Source organism: Ischnura elegans, chromosome 6, assembly GCF_921293095.1.
Source record: "Ischnura elegans chromosome 6, ioIscEleg1.1, whole genome shotgun sequence".
In the NCBI taxonomy this organism is placed as follows: Eukaryota; Metazoa; Arthropoda; class Insecta; order Odonata; family Coenagrionidae; genus Ischnura; species Ischnura elegans.
In genome coordinates this window covers 20318269-20335817 of record NC_060251.1, presented here as the reverse complement: position 1 = coordinate 20335817, position 17549 = coordinate 20318269, and the positions used below count along the sequence as shown (strand labels likewise).

Genomic DNA, 17549 nt, shown 5'->3' with positions numbered 1-17549 from the left:
ATGAGACCTTCCTGAGACGTACTTCATCGTAGGAAGAAGACGTGATTGGAATCATACTACGACTGAAACACTCAAGAATCTTCTTACGATAGGATATTCCACACAAATATGCGGCATTAGGAAACTGCGACAATAGAGTGAGAGAAATTAGCTACTTCTCCCTCGTTATACCTCATTTAGAGTACTCATGCTGCCGGTGTTTGGGACCCTCCTGAAATAGGCTCAAAAACATAGTTAGAACGCGTGCAAAGAAGAGCTACCAGTACCAGAGCTAGGTGAAAAGACGTTACGATAGTCTTATTAGTGTAACTGACCTCTTAGATAAACTCGGTTGGGAATCTCTGCCAGACCGCACACTGAAAAATAGACTAAACCACTTGGATAGGTAAATTCAACAGCACTGTCTTTTTTTAGTTCGCCATATCTTACGAACGCCAACATACTGCGGTAGATCAGATCATATTAATAAATAAGAGAAATATACTGTAGAGCAGACAGATTCAGAATGTCTTTTTTCCTCGATCTATAAGAGATTATAAAAGCAGTTTTAGAACTCACAAATAGATTAGATGTCTTGTAGTGTAGCCTTCTAACTTATGTATACCTTGAAGCATCTTTCTGAGTTTTCTTATTTTTTTCTGACAGCATGTTTCGTGTGTTTTAGCTTTATTGGCAGTTAAAATTAAGTGGTAGCTCTCAAGTTTTGCCTTTTCATGAATGTGGTGGTATAATTTGTCAGTAAGCGTAACGATCTTTGGACCGTGTGGTGTGCATGTGGGAATCCAATTGCATGCTGCATGCTGGTGATTGATCACCCCCTGCCAAACACCCTAGAGGTGGCTCGCAGGGTATTATGTAGATGTGGATGTAGACGTACCTCATTGCAGGATCATAGAGCTGAGCGCATCATTCACTTCTAGTCTCATCATAATTGTCCTACATTTTTATGGAGGATAAGTTATTGATATAAATAAATTTCATAAGATTCTAGGAGGAGACCTCTTAGACTTCGTGATTTATTGCATTATTACTTTGCATTGATCATAATCATATTCTGTAATAATGTTATCTATTTAGTATGCATGGCCCAGAAATTCCTGTATGTAATTGTAAACTAATCTTAAGATCCTTCGCTTCGAATCCTCAATTTGAGTTTGCTGACTTTTTCTTCAATTTGCACATTATATTTCTAAGGGAATAATTGGAGTATTGCTATCGTTTGTTGACTATGAGTTTAGCTCTTGTTTGGAAATCATTAGCTCAAATCCGTGGGTCTCCTAGATCGCATTCCTTCTCCCTTTACTCCCAGGACACCAGCACCAGCCTCTTCGAGTGCTTCTATACAGATTTTCTTGTCCGCTTTGAGCACACGGGGATGAAATTGGGGGCCATTAGAAAGGTTGGGACTGGTTGGGACATTCTTCCCTAACGGTTAATAATGACGACTATAATTTGCCTTCCAAAGGAATGAGGCTCGGTAATTTGCAAGAGTGACGTAATACAGTTGAGCCCCCGTCATTACGCAGGCCCTCGGGCGCTCCAAACAACCGCTCAAGCCATGTGCGAGGTCTCTCAGCGCTTCGCGATCTTCGTTTCGATATGCAAAGCTTTGGAGGGTTTGCCAATCATAGGTGAGACGGGCTATCCTGCCACCTTACGCGGACTCTCTCGATAGTTGGCTTTCATTGTTGTATTTCTTGGAAAATGCATTCGTGAACTCGCTACTTTTTATGGAAACCTACGGCAGTGCTTTGGTAAAGAGATTACTTTCGAGAGTTACCATTGGGTGAAACTAAAGGCCGTTTTACACGGGGCACGGAATTGTGCAGGTTAGAGCTGCATTAATTTCTAAAATGGCGTGGAATTGCGCGAATGCATGAACGAAATTAGAACAGGGGCTATTTTGCCATCTCACGTCCGCGTATTCTTGCATATGTTCCAGCAATTCACCGCTTTACACGACGCAATTTTGACTGCGCCTTCGCACGCACGTCAGATTGCGCAACTCCGTGTACCGTGTAAAAAGGCTGTAATACCAAGGACGCAGCTAGGAATTAGGGCTGGGGGGAGCAACTAATACCGGGGTGTGTGGGGGTATGTAATATCCACCAGGATAAGTGGTAGGTGCGAGATTAATAAATTGCGGAATTTTAAGATTAATAGTTCCAAATGGTGAGTTTTACGGCTTTCTGAGGGATATTTTATTAACTCTTAGGCTATTCTATTAGTAATATCAATCAGTTAAGAAAAGTGGATTAAACTTAAAAATTTCTCTGAGCTCTGGGGAGGGGGGTTATCCCCCAGAACCCCCACCTCGCTGCGCCACTGACTAATACTTCTTGAACTGTGGTGTCTACTACCCAAAAAATCATATGACTTAGCTAGTATCGTTTTTACTATTCGCCGCCAAAATGTGAAATTCTATACTCTAGCGCTAAAATGATATATTTTTATTTTTCTGGCACATTGAACTGTCACTAATTGTAAGTGACGAAACCTTGGCACAAGGCGACATTTTTGTCGTCTGATTTGCATGCCATTTGGTTTACTGCTTATATGTGTGTGCGTCAATCCATAAAAAATAGAGATAAATACTCTCAGAATATAAATATCGCTTGGCAAAAAAACTGATACGACGTGCGTCACGACATAAGTGTTGCGGTGAAATTTAAACATGGTTACCGCTCCGTTTCATTGTTCGCGTGAGATTTGAGAAAAACTAGTGCTGCTATTCAAATGAAAATACGTCAATCAATCAGGGTAGCCTTTCCGTAGCTTCAGGCTGCCGGGAAAAGAGCGAGTTTGCGAACTTTCTACGATTACATACTATACGCAATATTTTCGCTTTGTACATTCCATTGATCGCATATGAGAAAATGTTATTTTATCTGATATTGCATGCAAAAATCTGAAACTTGGTTTTCTTTTTCATATCTTTCATTCGCGACAGAAATTTCATAATTTCGTCACAGATTTCATTACTTTTCACCCTGTAGAATGCTAAAGGTAAAGTTTGTTTGAGACAGGTTTCGAAGAAAACTGTTGATTAGCTAGGGTCACAGCTATTGATACAAGCATGAGAGCTACGTTGTCGATTAAATAGTTAACACTAGGGTTTTCTATGTCATATCTCTCAAATCCATTATTATCTCTGGGAAAAGTACGTTTCAGTCGATAATTTGTTAAAGGACTCGACTTGGTATTTAGGGATGGCGGTTTGAGTCAATAGTCAACTGAAGGCGAATGGTTTTTCCTCCTTCACATTTTTATGCATGGTCGCTAGGAGATTCGCATGATTATGAGCACTTATTTTCTTTTATTTCTTGTTTTCCTTCGCTATATCGCCCACGTGAAACCTGAGGGTGCACCGAAGGCTTGTGCAATTTCGATATTCTGAGACTAGTGAAGCTATCCGTTTTTTTAATCTGTTACAAAATTATGATTTCCTTGACTGCCTTTAACTGCTTCATGAAGAGGAAGGGAAGCTCGTGGTTTTTCCAGCTATTAAGTTCGCGGGTGGAATGCGAAAACAATTTTTTCTTCCTTGAGTCACCCTTATTCAATTCCATTAAAAAAATCCGGCCACGATAATTGTTTTAGCCCGATTCCGAGGTGGTCGATAACTAGAAGTCTTCAATCGGAATATCTTAATTACATGACATCACGTGGCCCAGATAAATTGTGAGCACACGACCTAGTAACCAAGTATTTTTTTTTCTCGGAGGTGTAGGCAATTTCGAATCAGCTCATTCCCATTGGTTCATAAATTGGTTCCTAGTTTTGGAAGAACAAAATTGGCTTTCCAGCGAGCTATAGGAACCAATTCTTTTCTTGCCAATTGCTTAACTAAACTTCTTCACGAATTTCTCAACTAAACTTATTTCCTTTAAGGTATCTTGTTCGAAAATTCTTTTTACTTCCTTCCTATCAAGGGGCGCAAGAGTACATTATGTTCCTCTCCTCGCACGATTATTATTATGCTATTCTTCTTTACATTCTGGCAATTGAATAAGAGTAGCCTTGGTTATTTGTCTTATGAATTTTCCCTCTTCTCTTTTGTTCTCAATTTTTCCGTTTGTCCTTTACGGTCTATTATTTTTCTCGTTTTCACCACTGCATGTGTGCATCGTGCTGACCATTTCAGGCATGGATTCTGGTTGAATTAATGCATGCACGGACCATTGTCACGCTTGGCAGTTCAGAGGTTATTTACTTCGAATCTTCTGTCTTAATTCAGTTGGATTTGGATGATATCGACATCTACATAATACCCTGCGAGCCACCTCTAGGGTGTTTGGCAGGGGGTGAAAAATCACCAACATGCAGCTTGCAAGAGGACCGCCACATGCACTCCGCATGGCAAAATATACATGCTTATTCATAAAAAATCTTGCTAATGGTTAGTAATTCCTAGAGCAAATACATGCAAAGTTAGAACTATAAAAAAAACATGCAATGAGTGATCCTAGCGAGCGACGCCATTAATCCTATCAATTGAGACAACGCTGCTATCCTAAATAGTACGAGGGAAGAATGACATTTTAAATCTCTCTGTTTTGCGGTCTGTTTCTTTTATTTTATTCTCATGATCACGTCTACTATAGTACGATGATAAACGAAGGATATGCGTGCCGTCAAAACGCGGACTGTGAATAGCATTCGTCACCTACCTCACGAAAGTAAATCAGGGCCTTTCTAAAACTCGCTAATATTTCCGAGGCAGAAGTATGTCTTAAAAGGTTCCTTTGAGAAGAGGGATAATGTTCATCCATTCACAGTACTGCGATCATCGGAATTTAATACTGCAACCCTCCGTTTCCCCCTATCCCATGCTAATTTTTCATTTCCCTGGTGCTCTTCCACCTTGTGTCCTTATTTTTCTATCTCAAGTTCTTGCCTCATAGCATTCATCGGGGGACTTGGCTTATATTTTCCCCTCTATTGCATTTCTTACATTACCACTACATCTTATGATATGGCCGATCCACTGGATCCTCCTGTGGTGTATGGTAATCCACAGTTCCCTTTCTTCTCCAATAGGGTAGTTTCCTTCATCAAAGAAAACGAAAGGCTTTGATTGCGATTCGTTACCCACCATTAGTGTATTTATAATATACAAATCATTTGGTTTTAGAAATCCCAGTTCAGACGAATGGCAATGGTCAATTTTAACCGCATTTAAAAAAGTCCAGATTGGCGCCCATGCGATGCCACTCCACGTGACGTCACAGGGACCTTGTTTGTATACGAGTAGATAGAGTTTTACATCGCCTCAGATTACCAATGCATGCATGAGTCACAGAGCTCAGGGAAACATATGTTAATAATCACTTATTAAAACTGCCTAAGGTCGGAAAGTTTTCCTCGTTTGATAAGGCATTAATAATCCTTATTTAAGCTAAGCGCTACCAGCTAGCATGGTACTCTGCTACCTGCTAGCAGCCTGCGTCGTATCAGCGCTCAAGCCTTTCTCAAGGTCACCTCACAGGGCGGCAGCGGGAACGAGAAATACGTCACACGGAGAGATTTCCCGGCATTCATACTTACCCGTCGCGTTCTCGCGCGCTTGAAAATTTTCACTTTTCATTTAATCCCGAAAAATAGATATCGTCATTTAAAAATACAAAAGCGTGAAATACGTACTCCAGGAGTAATAATATTTCGATTTAGGCAATAAAAAGTATTAGGAAACCACCCTATTATTCAGTACTTTTCCTCATTTTTGAGCCTATACATGCATTTGATCTTCAGCACCCGCAGCCAACTCTAGGCCACGAGGGCTTCAACTATTTTCTCAAGCTGTCCAATAATTTTCGGAGAGCGCAACAATATAGTCATACATAATCACGGAGTATACAGCTCCAACTAACTTTCAAATGGCTTATTCTCAGAAATAGTAAATATTAGAGAAAGAAAATGTAAATTGTGTAGATAATTTTCAGATCTACAATTTTGGTCGGAACACTTTTTATCATAAAACTCACCGTTTGGCCGAAAAAATGCAAAAAACTTGTTTTTGTGACCTTTGACCATGAATAAATTTTTTTGCACAGTATTCAAATTTTTTTACGGGATCGATGGGGAATTTTCGGGATTTCATTGGAGTGGTATTCCTAACGTTCCAGGAAATTTTCTGCTAGTTGGGAATTTATTTGAGGATTATATTTTTTGGGCTGATTTGACCGGGCTATTATTCTATGACTTTAACTTTTATGAGAAATGGAGAGCTGCGTCAAACCAATCTTAGGATTGTTGACTAATGATGATGATTATTTTATGACTGGAATTTTTACACTCTGTTTTTCCTTTAATGCTTCATGTTTTTAATTGGCTATCTCCCATTGTTGAAGGACTCTTCGTGGAATACGAGGCCGATGGCGATAAGAAGTGGAAGATCACGGCTGTGAAGGGCGTCGGCGCAGACATGAGGCTCGAATACCTGAACATGTCAAGCGAGGAGAACATCACAATCGCCATGCCTGCTCACCTGCTCTTGTACACGTTCGACTTGGCCAGATTCGACGACGCAGAGGACACGGGTGAGGAAAGATGACAATTGTCTATGAGTTCGCGGTATCACATAAAAAGGACCCAACTTGCCCTCGAGCCATTTCCTGCCGGAGCCTACAATAGAAAAACGTTTTCGTGCTACGAGTAGCATAATGGTCGTTTTACACGGGGAACGTACTTGACCAATCTGACGTGTGTACGAAGGTGCAGTCAAAATTGCGTCGTGTAAAGCGGTGAATTGCTAGAACATATGCAAGAATGCGTGGACGTGAGATGGCAAAATAGCCCCTATTCTAAAGGCCGTTTTACACGGGGCACGGAATTGCGCAGGTTAGAGCTGCATTAATTTCTAAAATGGCGTGGAATTGCGCGAATGCATGAACGAAATTAGAACAGGGGCTATTTTGCCGTCTCGCATCCACGCATTCTCGCATGTGTTCTAGCAAATCACCGCTTTACACGATGCAATTTTGATTGCGGCTTCGCACGTACGTCAGATTGCGCAATTCCGTGTACCGCGTAAAACGGCCTTAATTTCGTTCATGCATTCGCGCAATTCCACGATTCGAATATTTTAAACCTCTCTGTATGGAGCTCTTTTTTGGGGGTGAGTTGCCTGGGCATTTTCGTCCCTCAGATTTGGGGCGCCCATCCCTTACCCCGGCCACTGGACTTCACCCTCCAACCCTATCATAGCACGAATCCACGGTCAACTTCTTGCGTTACCAGTGTTTTTTTAACCAAACATTGTAGTTGATTTTAAATGATTACTCTTCTTAAAGAATTACTGACGTTTTTTAAGCATTGTGGAATTTTAAACGGGTTTCTAGCGTTAATAACAGCAAAGTTAGTAAATATAGTGTATAAGTTAATAAGACTATAATTCAGGAAGTCCGTTATTTTTAACGCTAAAATTCCGTTTAAAAATTCCTTGGGCACAGAACAAAACGAAGAATTCATTTCATAGTATGAAAACATAGCAGTATGCAATAAAACATCTCACCTAAAAAAACTATTGAAAACGTAACTACTCTGCAACGGATTACTGCGGTGAGGATGGTCATAAATGAGTGGGAGGGTCGGGCTTTATTGCCTCAGAGTGGCCCTAAGGACCTGCTAAGCTGGCTCTCGGGCTGAGTCTGAATCGCCTGAATGCATCGGACAATTGCTACCTCAGCGGTCACTTCCCTTCCCTCGCGTCGGCCAGATCCGTCGCACAGTGGGCTGAAATCGAAAAAAGCTGGTCAAAAATCATATCTTCCATAGTTTTATAATTAGCTCGATGAAATTTTTCCAACGAATCTTGTTTAGGCTATATGACATTAATATAATGACATTTTTCCAAAAAATCGACCCGGGGAATTAAAAAAAAAAAAAAAAACAAATTCGAGGAGACGGAAAAAATTATAACTTTTCAAAATTGGTTATTTTCATTTCCTCTGTAGTGAGTATGAGGTTAATTCAATTTTTTCCCCTCACTTATTCATTCAAAAGATCAATAGATATTACGTTGTTAAAATTAATTTTTTTGCTAAGTGTATATTTATATTTCAAGCAATAGCAAAATTTTGTTGCGTGTACCCATTTGGGAACTTACTTGAAAATAAATTGTAAAATTTTTGTTCGGGTTTTCTTTCATAATCTCTCTTGATTAGTTTTAAAATAAATAGAATTTGAAAAAAAAATAAAAATAAGCTGTTAAGTTAGTTTGGTCTTTAAATGGTTAATCCCATGTCCTCGAAACCACGTGTGAATTCTCGCCCATGACTCGCAGTTAGGCTAAGTTTCTCATGATTGGGACATTACAAGCAACAAGGTATCCCAGCAAGGCCAACCTGATAAAGAGTACCCAGGTGGGCCCTGCTGGTGTTAAAATATTAAGGATATAACGTGTAAATCCCTTGAAAAAAATTTATCTCGAAAATGAAAATTTAATATCGATGTTAATATTTTTATGTTTGAGAGTGGGTAGAGTGTTAGGGAAACGAGGGAGGGGAAGGAAAAGAATACGATTTTTAGATAGATTGAAAGTGAGTAGGCCTTACAGTGAATTGAAGAAGGCAGCGCTGGAAGGAAAGGGAGGCTCCCAAATCACTTCTTTAGTACACCATGGAAATCTTCCTTTATCGGTAGAATACTGTAATAATAATAATAATGCTGGAAAATTCTTCCCTGCATTACCGGAAAACTTCAATGTAAACACGTTTAGTTTTAAAATAGTCGTAAAAAGGCATGATGCTATCGGTCAAGGGTGAATAATGCGTCCTCATAAAGACGGAAGATTGGCGTGGGAGTTTAAGTCACATGCTCCATGTAATCCTAGCTTCATCGGTAGAATATCTTTGATAGTAAAAAAGAGAACTTTCGTACAATGCAGCTCATCGTCACCTTGTGACGGGCTCCCTCGCAACAAGATAACGAGATTCAAGGTATAAGATTGCAAGCTTTATCTTAAGATGTAACAATAAATTGGCATTTCATTCTTCTTTCTTTGGCTTTCCCGGAGGTAATGGGCTTAGCAGATGATGCTTGGCTTTTCTGCTGAGATGATTCAGCTCATGAGAATGGAGACAATGACCATTCTGTTTGTTTAAAGTCTGTAAATTAAATGATTCTCGGAAGTCGCACAGTTAGTAATATCTATTTGATAAACGAGAATAAAAATTTCCCACGGTCGGTGAAAAGTCAAGCAGCCGCAAACATGCTTATGATAAATTATCCTCTCTCCCGAAGCTATTTTTCCTCTCACAACTCAACAACATCACAGTTAACCGATATCTTAGGGATTATATTCCTTTTCCTTAAGTTTCCAACTTACAAATGTTGCGTACAAGAGAATGAACTCAATATTGCATCACTTTGAACGTACTGCAATGAAAATGCTTGAGAGAGCCGCTTAATTATATGTCACTACAGACTGTACTAAATTTTATATTCTGTTTTTTGAATTGTGCTAGCCATAACTACTTGATGAGATGACTTATAATTCCGGGCTGTAACTTATTTATGTATTTCTTTATTTCTTCAAAGGAGGACTAAATAAATAACACAATTATTTATTTGTATGGCAGTAATTATTAATTGAACAAGTTCGTTAAAGAATAGGACGCCAATATTGACTCAAGGGAGATATTAGGGTTTGTAAAAGAGGCCTTTATGCGCAGAGAATAGTTGGCGAGAAGGAAATCGTGTAAGATCGAAGAGGCGAAGTCTAATCTGGAGAAATGAAATCTGGAACGAGACGGAAGTGTGGACGATGAGGAAGGAGAATGAGCGCAAGGTGAGAGATATGTGGTTGGAGGAGAATGGAAAGAAAAGAGAAAGGAAGTGCTTGGCATGGCGGGTGAAGCGGAGAATCTTCTTGTGGAAATGATACAAAATAAGAATAAACTTTTATAGAAAACGTTTTCATCGCGAACTAAAACGAAAAAAGTAAATTTTTTCCATAAAATTTTCAATGAACTGTGATATTATGGCTATTATTCTCGATCCTTAAATGATCGCAGCGCTGCCATCGGATTTTGGTGCCATTTTTATTTTCGGACTTCAGCAATAAACTTTGTCAAAGATGTTCGCACAACAAAATTCATCTTTTTTGTATAGTATGACTAACTCTAGTACTCAATTAATGTTTGTAACTCTTGTTCTGATATAAGACTAACTAAATCGACCTGAAGGAGCCAGCTGGAATGGCGGTTAAACTGTTGTCTACAAAGATGGACACGCGCGGCGCATATTCCGTAAACTCTCCGCCTATCCCTTGATCCTCCACACTTGCAATAGAGTGTTTACACTCGCGGGGAATAACATTAACAAGTTATCAATTTGATTGATCTCATCATCACGGATTAAAATTTCAGTTTGCAGTTCCAATCATGGCTTATGTCCGTGTGAAATTCAGATCGCGCTGGCGTCAGCGACGCGAGTGAGCGCACGCGCGAAATGCATTTCTTTTGTTTTACTTGTTTCCAATTCCCAGCTTAACAGCTGTCTCCTGAATGATTCAGCTACTATTGGTTTCTGTCAAAGGATTGTGGTTATGTAGTGACACAGCATTAGGTAGAGGTATTAAGAGGAAGGGATATTAGTGGGTTAAGGGCAATTTTCGGAGTCTTGTGCTTGAGATTGGGTTTGGGGTCATAGAACCTGAGATTAGTGAACATTTCGTTTTCGGTTTAATTAAATGACTTAGAAAAATTTATGGAGTTCAGCTTTAAGATTGCACGGAAGTGTAGTTTGCTTAATATCTCTTCTGGTGGGCCCATGATGGGAGATGGGACTTTATAGTTCCAATTTCCCCAATAATGACGAATTATTATTATTACTGATGAACAAGGGTGTTCCGATAGTTTATCTAATAATTACGTCCGCGGTTGTTTGGTGTTTCTTGAGATGAGATGGGGCCGCGTGAAGCCAAGTCGGAATGGCAGAGCTCACCAACGTTTTGATATTATTATTGTGTAAGAGATTTTTGCTTTCAAATATAGTGGAGCAGAAGGCTTTACCAAAGGGTGGAGAGAGCGATTTATGTGAACACTTTAAATACGTGTTAAAAAAATTACAGTATTCACGGAATATATTAGCGATTAAAAGCGTAGTAAAAATATTCCCAAATGAGGATGAAATGGATCAACCGAATAAGTAATGAGTAATAGGGTAGTTTCCTTCATCAAAGAAAACGAAAGGCTTTGATTGCGGTTCGTTACCCAGCATTCCTGTATTCATAATATACAAATTATTTGGTTTTAGAAATCCCTGTTTAGACGATTGGCAATGGCCAATTTTATCCTCATTTGAAAGAGGCCAGATTGGCGCCCATGCGATGCCACTCCACGTGACGTCACAGGGACCTAGTTTATATACGGGAAGATAGGAGTTTTACATCGTCTGAGATTACCAATGCATGCATGAGTCACAGAGCTCAGGGAAACATGTCTTAATAATCACCTATTAAAACTGGCTATGGTCGGAAAGTCTCCTTCGTTTGATAAGGTATTAATAATCCATAATTAAGCCAAGCGCTACCTGCTAGCAGGGTACCTTGCTACCTGCTAGCAGGCTGCATCAGCAGCCTGCGCCTAGCGGCGAAATTGTCCCCACCCCAAGGTCACCTCTCTTTGCGGCAGCGGGAACCAGAATGACGTCACACTGGCTTTTCCCGGCATTCATACTCAGCCGTCGCGTTTACGCGGCTTAAAAATTTTCAGTTTTCATTTAATCGCGAAAAATAGATATCGTCATTTAAAAATCTAAAAGTGTGAAATGCGTACTCCAGCAGTAATAATCTTTCGATTTAGGCAATAAAAAATAAAAGGAAACCACCCTATTTCCAGCAACGGCGACACATCCAGTGGTCGACCAGAGGATCCTCTTTTATAATGTTTGTGATATTCCACTTTCAACGTTCATGTTCCTTTCGTTGACCGTTTCTGCCTTTGTCCCATGTTGTAGGCGTGACGGTGGCTGGCGCCTTAGCAGACTTCGCCCGTCGCTCGTCCTCCCCACATAAGATCCTCCGACCCCCGCTTCTCGGCTTGAGGTTCACTCTGGTCGAAGAACCTGGATTCTTCAAGTGCCTGAATAACACCGCCGAGGCGGTTCTGTGTAAGTACTGTGTTCACTTGGATATGATCTAATATCATTTAATGAATTAAGTGTCACGAATTGGACCTGTGAGTAATTTAATGTCAAATATATCACGTATTTTTCGAAAGTTGATTTGATGAACACATTAAACAATACAAGGGCATCTGTATTTTCAGATTTCAACTATGAAAAGTGTCACAGATATTCAGGTTACAAAATTAATTTATTTGTACAAGTAATGACTAATGATAGTGCTCACAAATGCCCTTAGATACCTGTTGTTTCAATTAGGATAAAGTAAAAATTTTAAAAACGGTTTGATAAGTAATTTAAATAATAAAGTAACGTTGCAAAGCCCATTAATTGGTTTATCGAAAGATAAGATCATGGTCCGTATATAAGGACCATTGATATGATACTTGAACTTCTACCGGTGGAATAAAGGTTAACTATCACTCAACTCATTCAGTGTTACTTTGATACTGTTTTAATATATTTATATTTGATAGCCTATGCATAAAAACTGCGATATAAAATATGATCATTCTGAAAATGATATTCTATATGTAAGGAACTATGTGCCGCATGCATCAGGCATTTTATTTTGTGGTTGGTTGTCGTTTATTTCTTTTTGAGATTAACACCATGATTATAATAATATTTATCTTTCTAAAATAATTATCTAGATAATACGACGGATAGCCTATTTTTAACTTCAATGGTAAATGAAGCAACGTCGAATGGTGACTTTTGTTAATCCAGTTATTATCCAGCACATTTAGTGGTCGACTGGAGAAACCTCTATTGTAATATTCCTGCACCAGACTTTGGAGGACAAGGGTTGAGGATGTTTCGGCATGTGTATGCATAGGCATGTAAGTCTTCAACGGTGTGGGTCTTTTGTCCGATCAAAACAGTTGCAGCTTCGGTCAGGTTTTCTGTTCATCCAGATCATAGAATCTATTACGTTCACGACGCAAATTCCGTAGAAAATTCGGCCAACTCTCGACGTCGAATAGACTCAATTTACGCGTTTACCTGAGGTAGTCACTATTAAATGGAGTGACATGGAGTCTGATTTTGAATCTTGGTCGCATTTAAAGCCAAAAATTACGCTGTGACAATATATTCCGAATATGGTAATTTCCTTCATCAAAGAAAACGAAAGGAATTGATTGCAATTCGTTACCCAAAATTAGTGTATTCATAATGTATACATTATTTGGTTTTAGAAATCCCAGTTTAGACGAATGTTAATGGTAAATTTTAACCTCTTTTGAAAAAGGCCAGATTGGCGCCCATGCGATGCCACTCCACGTGACGTCACAGGGACCTAGTTTCTACAGGAGTAGTTGGGAGTTTTACATCGTCTGAAATTACCAATGCATGCATGAGGCACAGATCTCAGGGAAACATCTCTTAATAATTACTCATTAAAATTGCCTATGGTCGGAAAGTTTCCTTCGTTTGATAGGGTATTAATAATCCTTATTTAAGCCAAGCGCTACCTGCTAGCAGGGTGCTCTGCTATCTGATAGCAGCCTGTATCGTAGCGGCGCTCATAGCCTCGCACCAAGCGTCCTCACATAGCGGCAGCCGGGACCAGAAAGTCGTCACACGGGCTTTTCCCAGCATTCTCTAGTCGTCGCGTTTTCGCGTGCTTGTAAATTTTCACTTTTCATTTAATCGCGAAAAATAGATATCGTCATTTCAAAATATAAAAGCGTGAAATACGTACTCCAGGAGTAATAATCTTCCGATTTGGGCAATCTTGAAAATGGTACAGTGTAACCGAAACTAGTCGGCAATAAAGTGTGTGTTTTGTAGAAAAGCAAAGTAATTTCCTTCCAACCATAATTTAAAAAATAGGTAACCACCCTATTGTTTTCACTTGGTCGAGACGGGTTATCTGGTTGATTTTTTGGGACATTAGCAGAACTCGCCCCAGTGATGGATGACCAAGGTGTTCGGTCGAGTAAGCAATTGTTTAGCGTCAGGGCCGGATTTAGCATGTGGGTGACCCAGGGCCCATTTTGGTGCGATGCCCCCTGATTCAAAGTGTTTTTAATTTGTTACCTAATAACATAAAATGCTAGTAACATAATTTCCAGCAAATATATTAGCATTACTTATAACTAATGCATTATAATCCAGGCACTTCCATTGATTTTCGTGTTCCAAATTCGGCGATGATGCCACATTGACGACTACGTTTAGCAGAAAAATAACCCTGCTTCACTTCGAATCCCGTAATAGATTATGTTTTTTTCTGTTTTTTCCCCCCCCGAATTTGCGAGATTTCCCTTTATATTGGCGGAAGACTCATGCTTCGTGGGTGACTCTCGGTTGCTGGGTGACCCAGGGCCCCCACTTTCATCCGGCCCTGTTCAGCGTCCGGGTACGTACGAGGGATAGTGAGGAAGTGGAATTCAGACTTTCGACCACGAGAGGCAACGCTTCAGGAGTCGGTGATTCAAATCTTGGAAATGTTTCAACCTGGAGCTTCCAGGGCAGGAAATTGGGTAACCGAGGTCTGGCTGTAATAATCGTGACGTACCGCTAAGGGTCTGGGTAGGTTCGGGTGTTTCGCGAAGGGAGAACTTCGTGCCGCCTAAAGAGAGCCTCCACTGCAAAACGTGAAAGTTGATCATCCTCAAGAAAAGGAGAACCAACCCATAATAAGGGATTTTTCTGTATACAAATAGGGACGCAAACTCGATGACACCAAACTATAGGAATTTCTGATCGACAAATTTTGCCGAAATACCCCGACTTGCACCACTGACACTGGGGCCAAAAACCAAAAGGCAATGCGACCCCAATCACCTTCTTTTACAGGCGGATATACCGTAGAGCCGGTCGCCCAGTAGGTCGGCGGTCACCCTTCGTTCAGTCTCCGGCGTCCGTCTCTTTTAGCCGATTAAACTCAGGCACTTTCTTAGCCGAGCAAGGGCCCAAGTCTAGGAGTGATCGCGTTTCTGGCCGCTCGATGATCTTTATTTAGAGCCCGCACTGGAACTCATGGACACAAAATGAGCAGAACGGCTGTAAGTGGAGGGCAGTGTGCACTTGGGGAGGAGTCTTGCAATAAGAGGAGATGGCTCTTTGTACGATCCGTTCTGGGCTGAGGGAATGAAAGCGATGAATAATCGGTTGGGTGGCCAACACCATTAGGTAGAGATGCTCTCCCTAGAGTGAGATGAGGTATGAAAGAGGAAAAAATTTCGCGATTGCCTGCCATGTAATGTTAACCTCGGCCAGACAAAGCGTTGAGGCTGGTAGCGAATGCAGTTAGGATCAATTGCAAAGGCAATGGAGGCTGCAGGGCTTTCACTGAACCGAACAAACTGTATCAATCCCTGCATGCAATTGAGGTCTACAAGCGTGAGCACAATCCGTTTTTTCCTTTCGGAAGACCCCATCACCTAAGCTCGGACTTAACTTCACCTGGGTTTAAACGATTTAAGAATGTGCATGACCGCACCCGTTTACCCAGTGCTCTCCTTCTCAGCCGAGCGTTGGACTCTGCTTCAGCCGGTCAGTCGGAGAGGTGGCCGTGCCAATGGGAACACTTTGGAAGTATTCGTGAATTCCAGCTGTGAGAGTTCGTTTTTTTGTCTCTACATCTACATCTACATAATACCCTGCGAGCCACCTCTGGGTGTTTGGCAGGGGGTGACAAATCACCAACATGCAGAATGCAAGATGACCACCACATGTACACCGCACGGTCATAGAACTATTACGCACACTAGAAAAATATACATGCTTATTCATAAAATAATTGCTAATGGTTAGTAATTCCTAGAGCAAATACATGCAAGGTTAGAACTATGAAAAAAAACATGCAATGAGTGATCCTAGCGAGCGACGCCATTAATCCTATAAATTGGGACAACGTTGCTATCCTTAATAGTGCGAGGGAAGAATGACATTTTAAATATCTCTGTTTTGCAGTCTATTTCTTTTATTTTATTCTCATGATCTCGTCTACTATAGTACGATGGTAAACGAAGGATATGATTCAGATTGTCTCTCTCTAGTACCCCTCTGACTTGAGCGCGAATGCAGCCGAGCGGCTTTTGCGCCCTGTGGTAGGCCTCTAATACGCAGGCATTCACGACAAAGGTAACATATCGATGCCTAAGTTCTAACAACACGTATCTCAAAATTTGGCCGGTCTGAGTGAATGCTGCTAATACTGTTAATGAAGAATAAAATTCAAGCAAAATACAACTCGTTTTTTTGCAAATGCATGCTTCTTTTTCAGTTTTATGTATTTTTGGTTTTTAATTTCAATTAAAATTATGTAAAATTAAAAAACTAAATCGTTTTTTTTGCTCTCCTGAAAAGTTGCTATTTTTTATATACGTGTTGTTAGAACTTAGCCCTCGATATACGATATTTCCAAATTTCATCTTGTCATTTGGTTGGTCGGGGTGAGTATTGGACTCACCGGTGCAGCTTCGCGTTCATTCAGATATCGACAATTGTCTCGTGCACAGTGTCGCAGCGAGGGGGGGAGGGTTTTGGGGGTTGAAACCCCCCCCCCCCCCCAGTGCTCAGAGAAATATTTAAATTTAATACATTTTACTTAATAGGATTGATATTACTAATAGAATAGTGTTAGGATTAATAAAATATCCCTCAGTAAGCCGTAAAAGTCACCATTTTTAACTGTTTATTTTAAAATTCCGCAATTTATTAATCTCGCACCAACCGCTTATCCTGTGTGGGTATTCCATACCACCACATTCACCGGTATTAGTTGCACCTAAACCCCCCAGCCTTAATTCTTGGCTGCGCCCCTGCTCGTGCAGATCCAAAAAACGTTTCTGAGTAAGAATATTTGAACAGACGCTAACGTGCAGTTTTTTCATTCTTGCCGTTGGCTGGCAGTGACGCTGACGGCAGTTGTGGTGCTGATGGCCGGGGCGTTGTTGGTCTGGTTCGTCGTCATTCCCAGGATCCGATCGAGGCGAGGATCCACAACTCGGCTGCTCGATTGACGCCAGAGCCTGGACGACGCGGGCGACCGCAGGAACCAATCACGGCGGCCGAGCAACCACGCGAGTCGACCCCGCGGCAGCGGCAGCTCCGAGAAATCGGCCGAGTTCCAGTGGCGCGAGAATTCCGCCAGCGTCGTCTGAGAAGCTCTCGAACCAGTGGCGTAGCCAGGGAGGGGGTCCCTCCCCCCCCCCGAAATATAAATGCACTATTATTTTCCTTAATAAAAGGAAACGAATCATTGAAAAATCATGAATTTACAAAGTATTTTTTATGACAAATGAAGTTTTTTCGATTGTGAAAAGTGTTCAAATTAGGTTAAAATCCATTACTTGGTACCCTATTTTTCAAAAATTTTCCCCCTGGTTATGGACCCTCCTCCCCAAAGGAAATTCCTGGCTACGCCACTGTCTCGAATGACTTCTAATCCTTTTAAAATATCTTGG

At 40.7% G+C, this 17549-nt stretch overlaps 1 protein-coding gene across 1 annotated transcript in view; it reads left to right on the top strand.

Annotated features, from left to right (window-relative positions):
• Window positions 1-17292, top strand: part of LOC124160545 (5'-nucleotidase-like) — a 55724-nt gene extending 38432 nt beyond the window's left edge. Inside the window, exons 10-12 of the mRNA XM_046536408.1 lie at window positions 6351-6539; window positions 11962-12114; window positions 16996-17292. Coding sequence (XP_046392364.1) covers window positions 6351-6539; window positions 11962-12114; window positions 16996-17105 — 452 coding nt within the window. The 3' untranslated portion in view covers window positions 17106-17292. The remainder of the gene's footprint in view (window positions 1-6350; window positions 6540-11961; window positions 12115-16995) is intronic.
• Window positions 17293-17549: the final 257 nt, after the last annotated feature.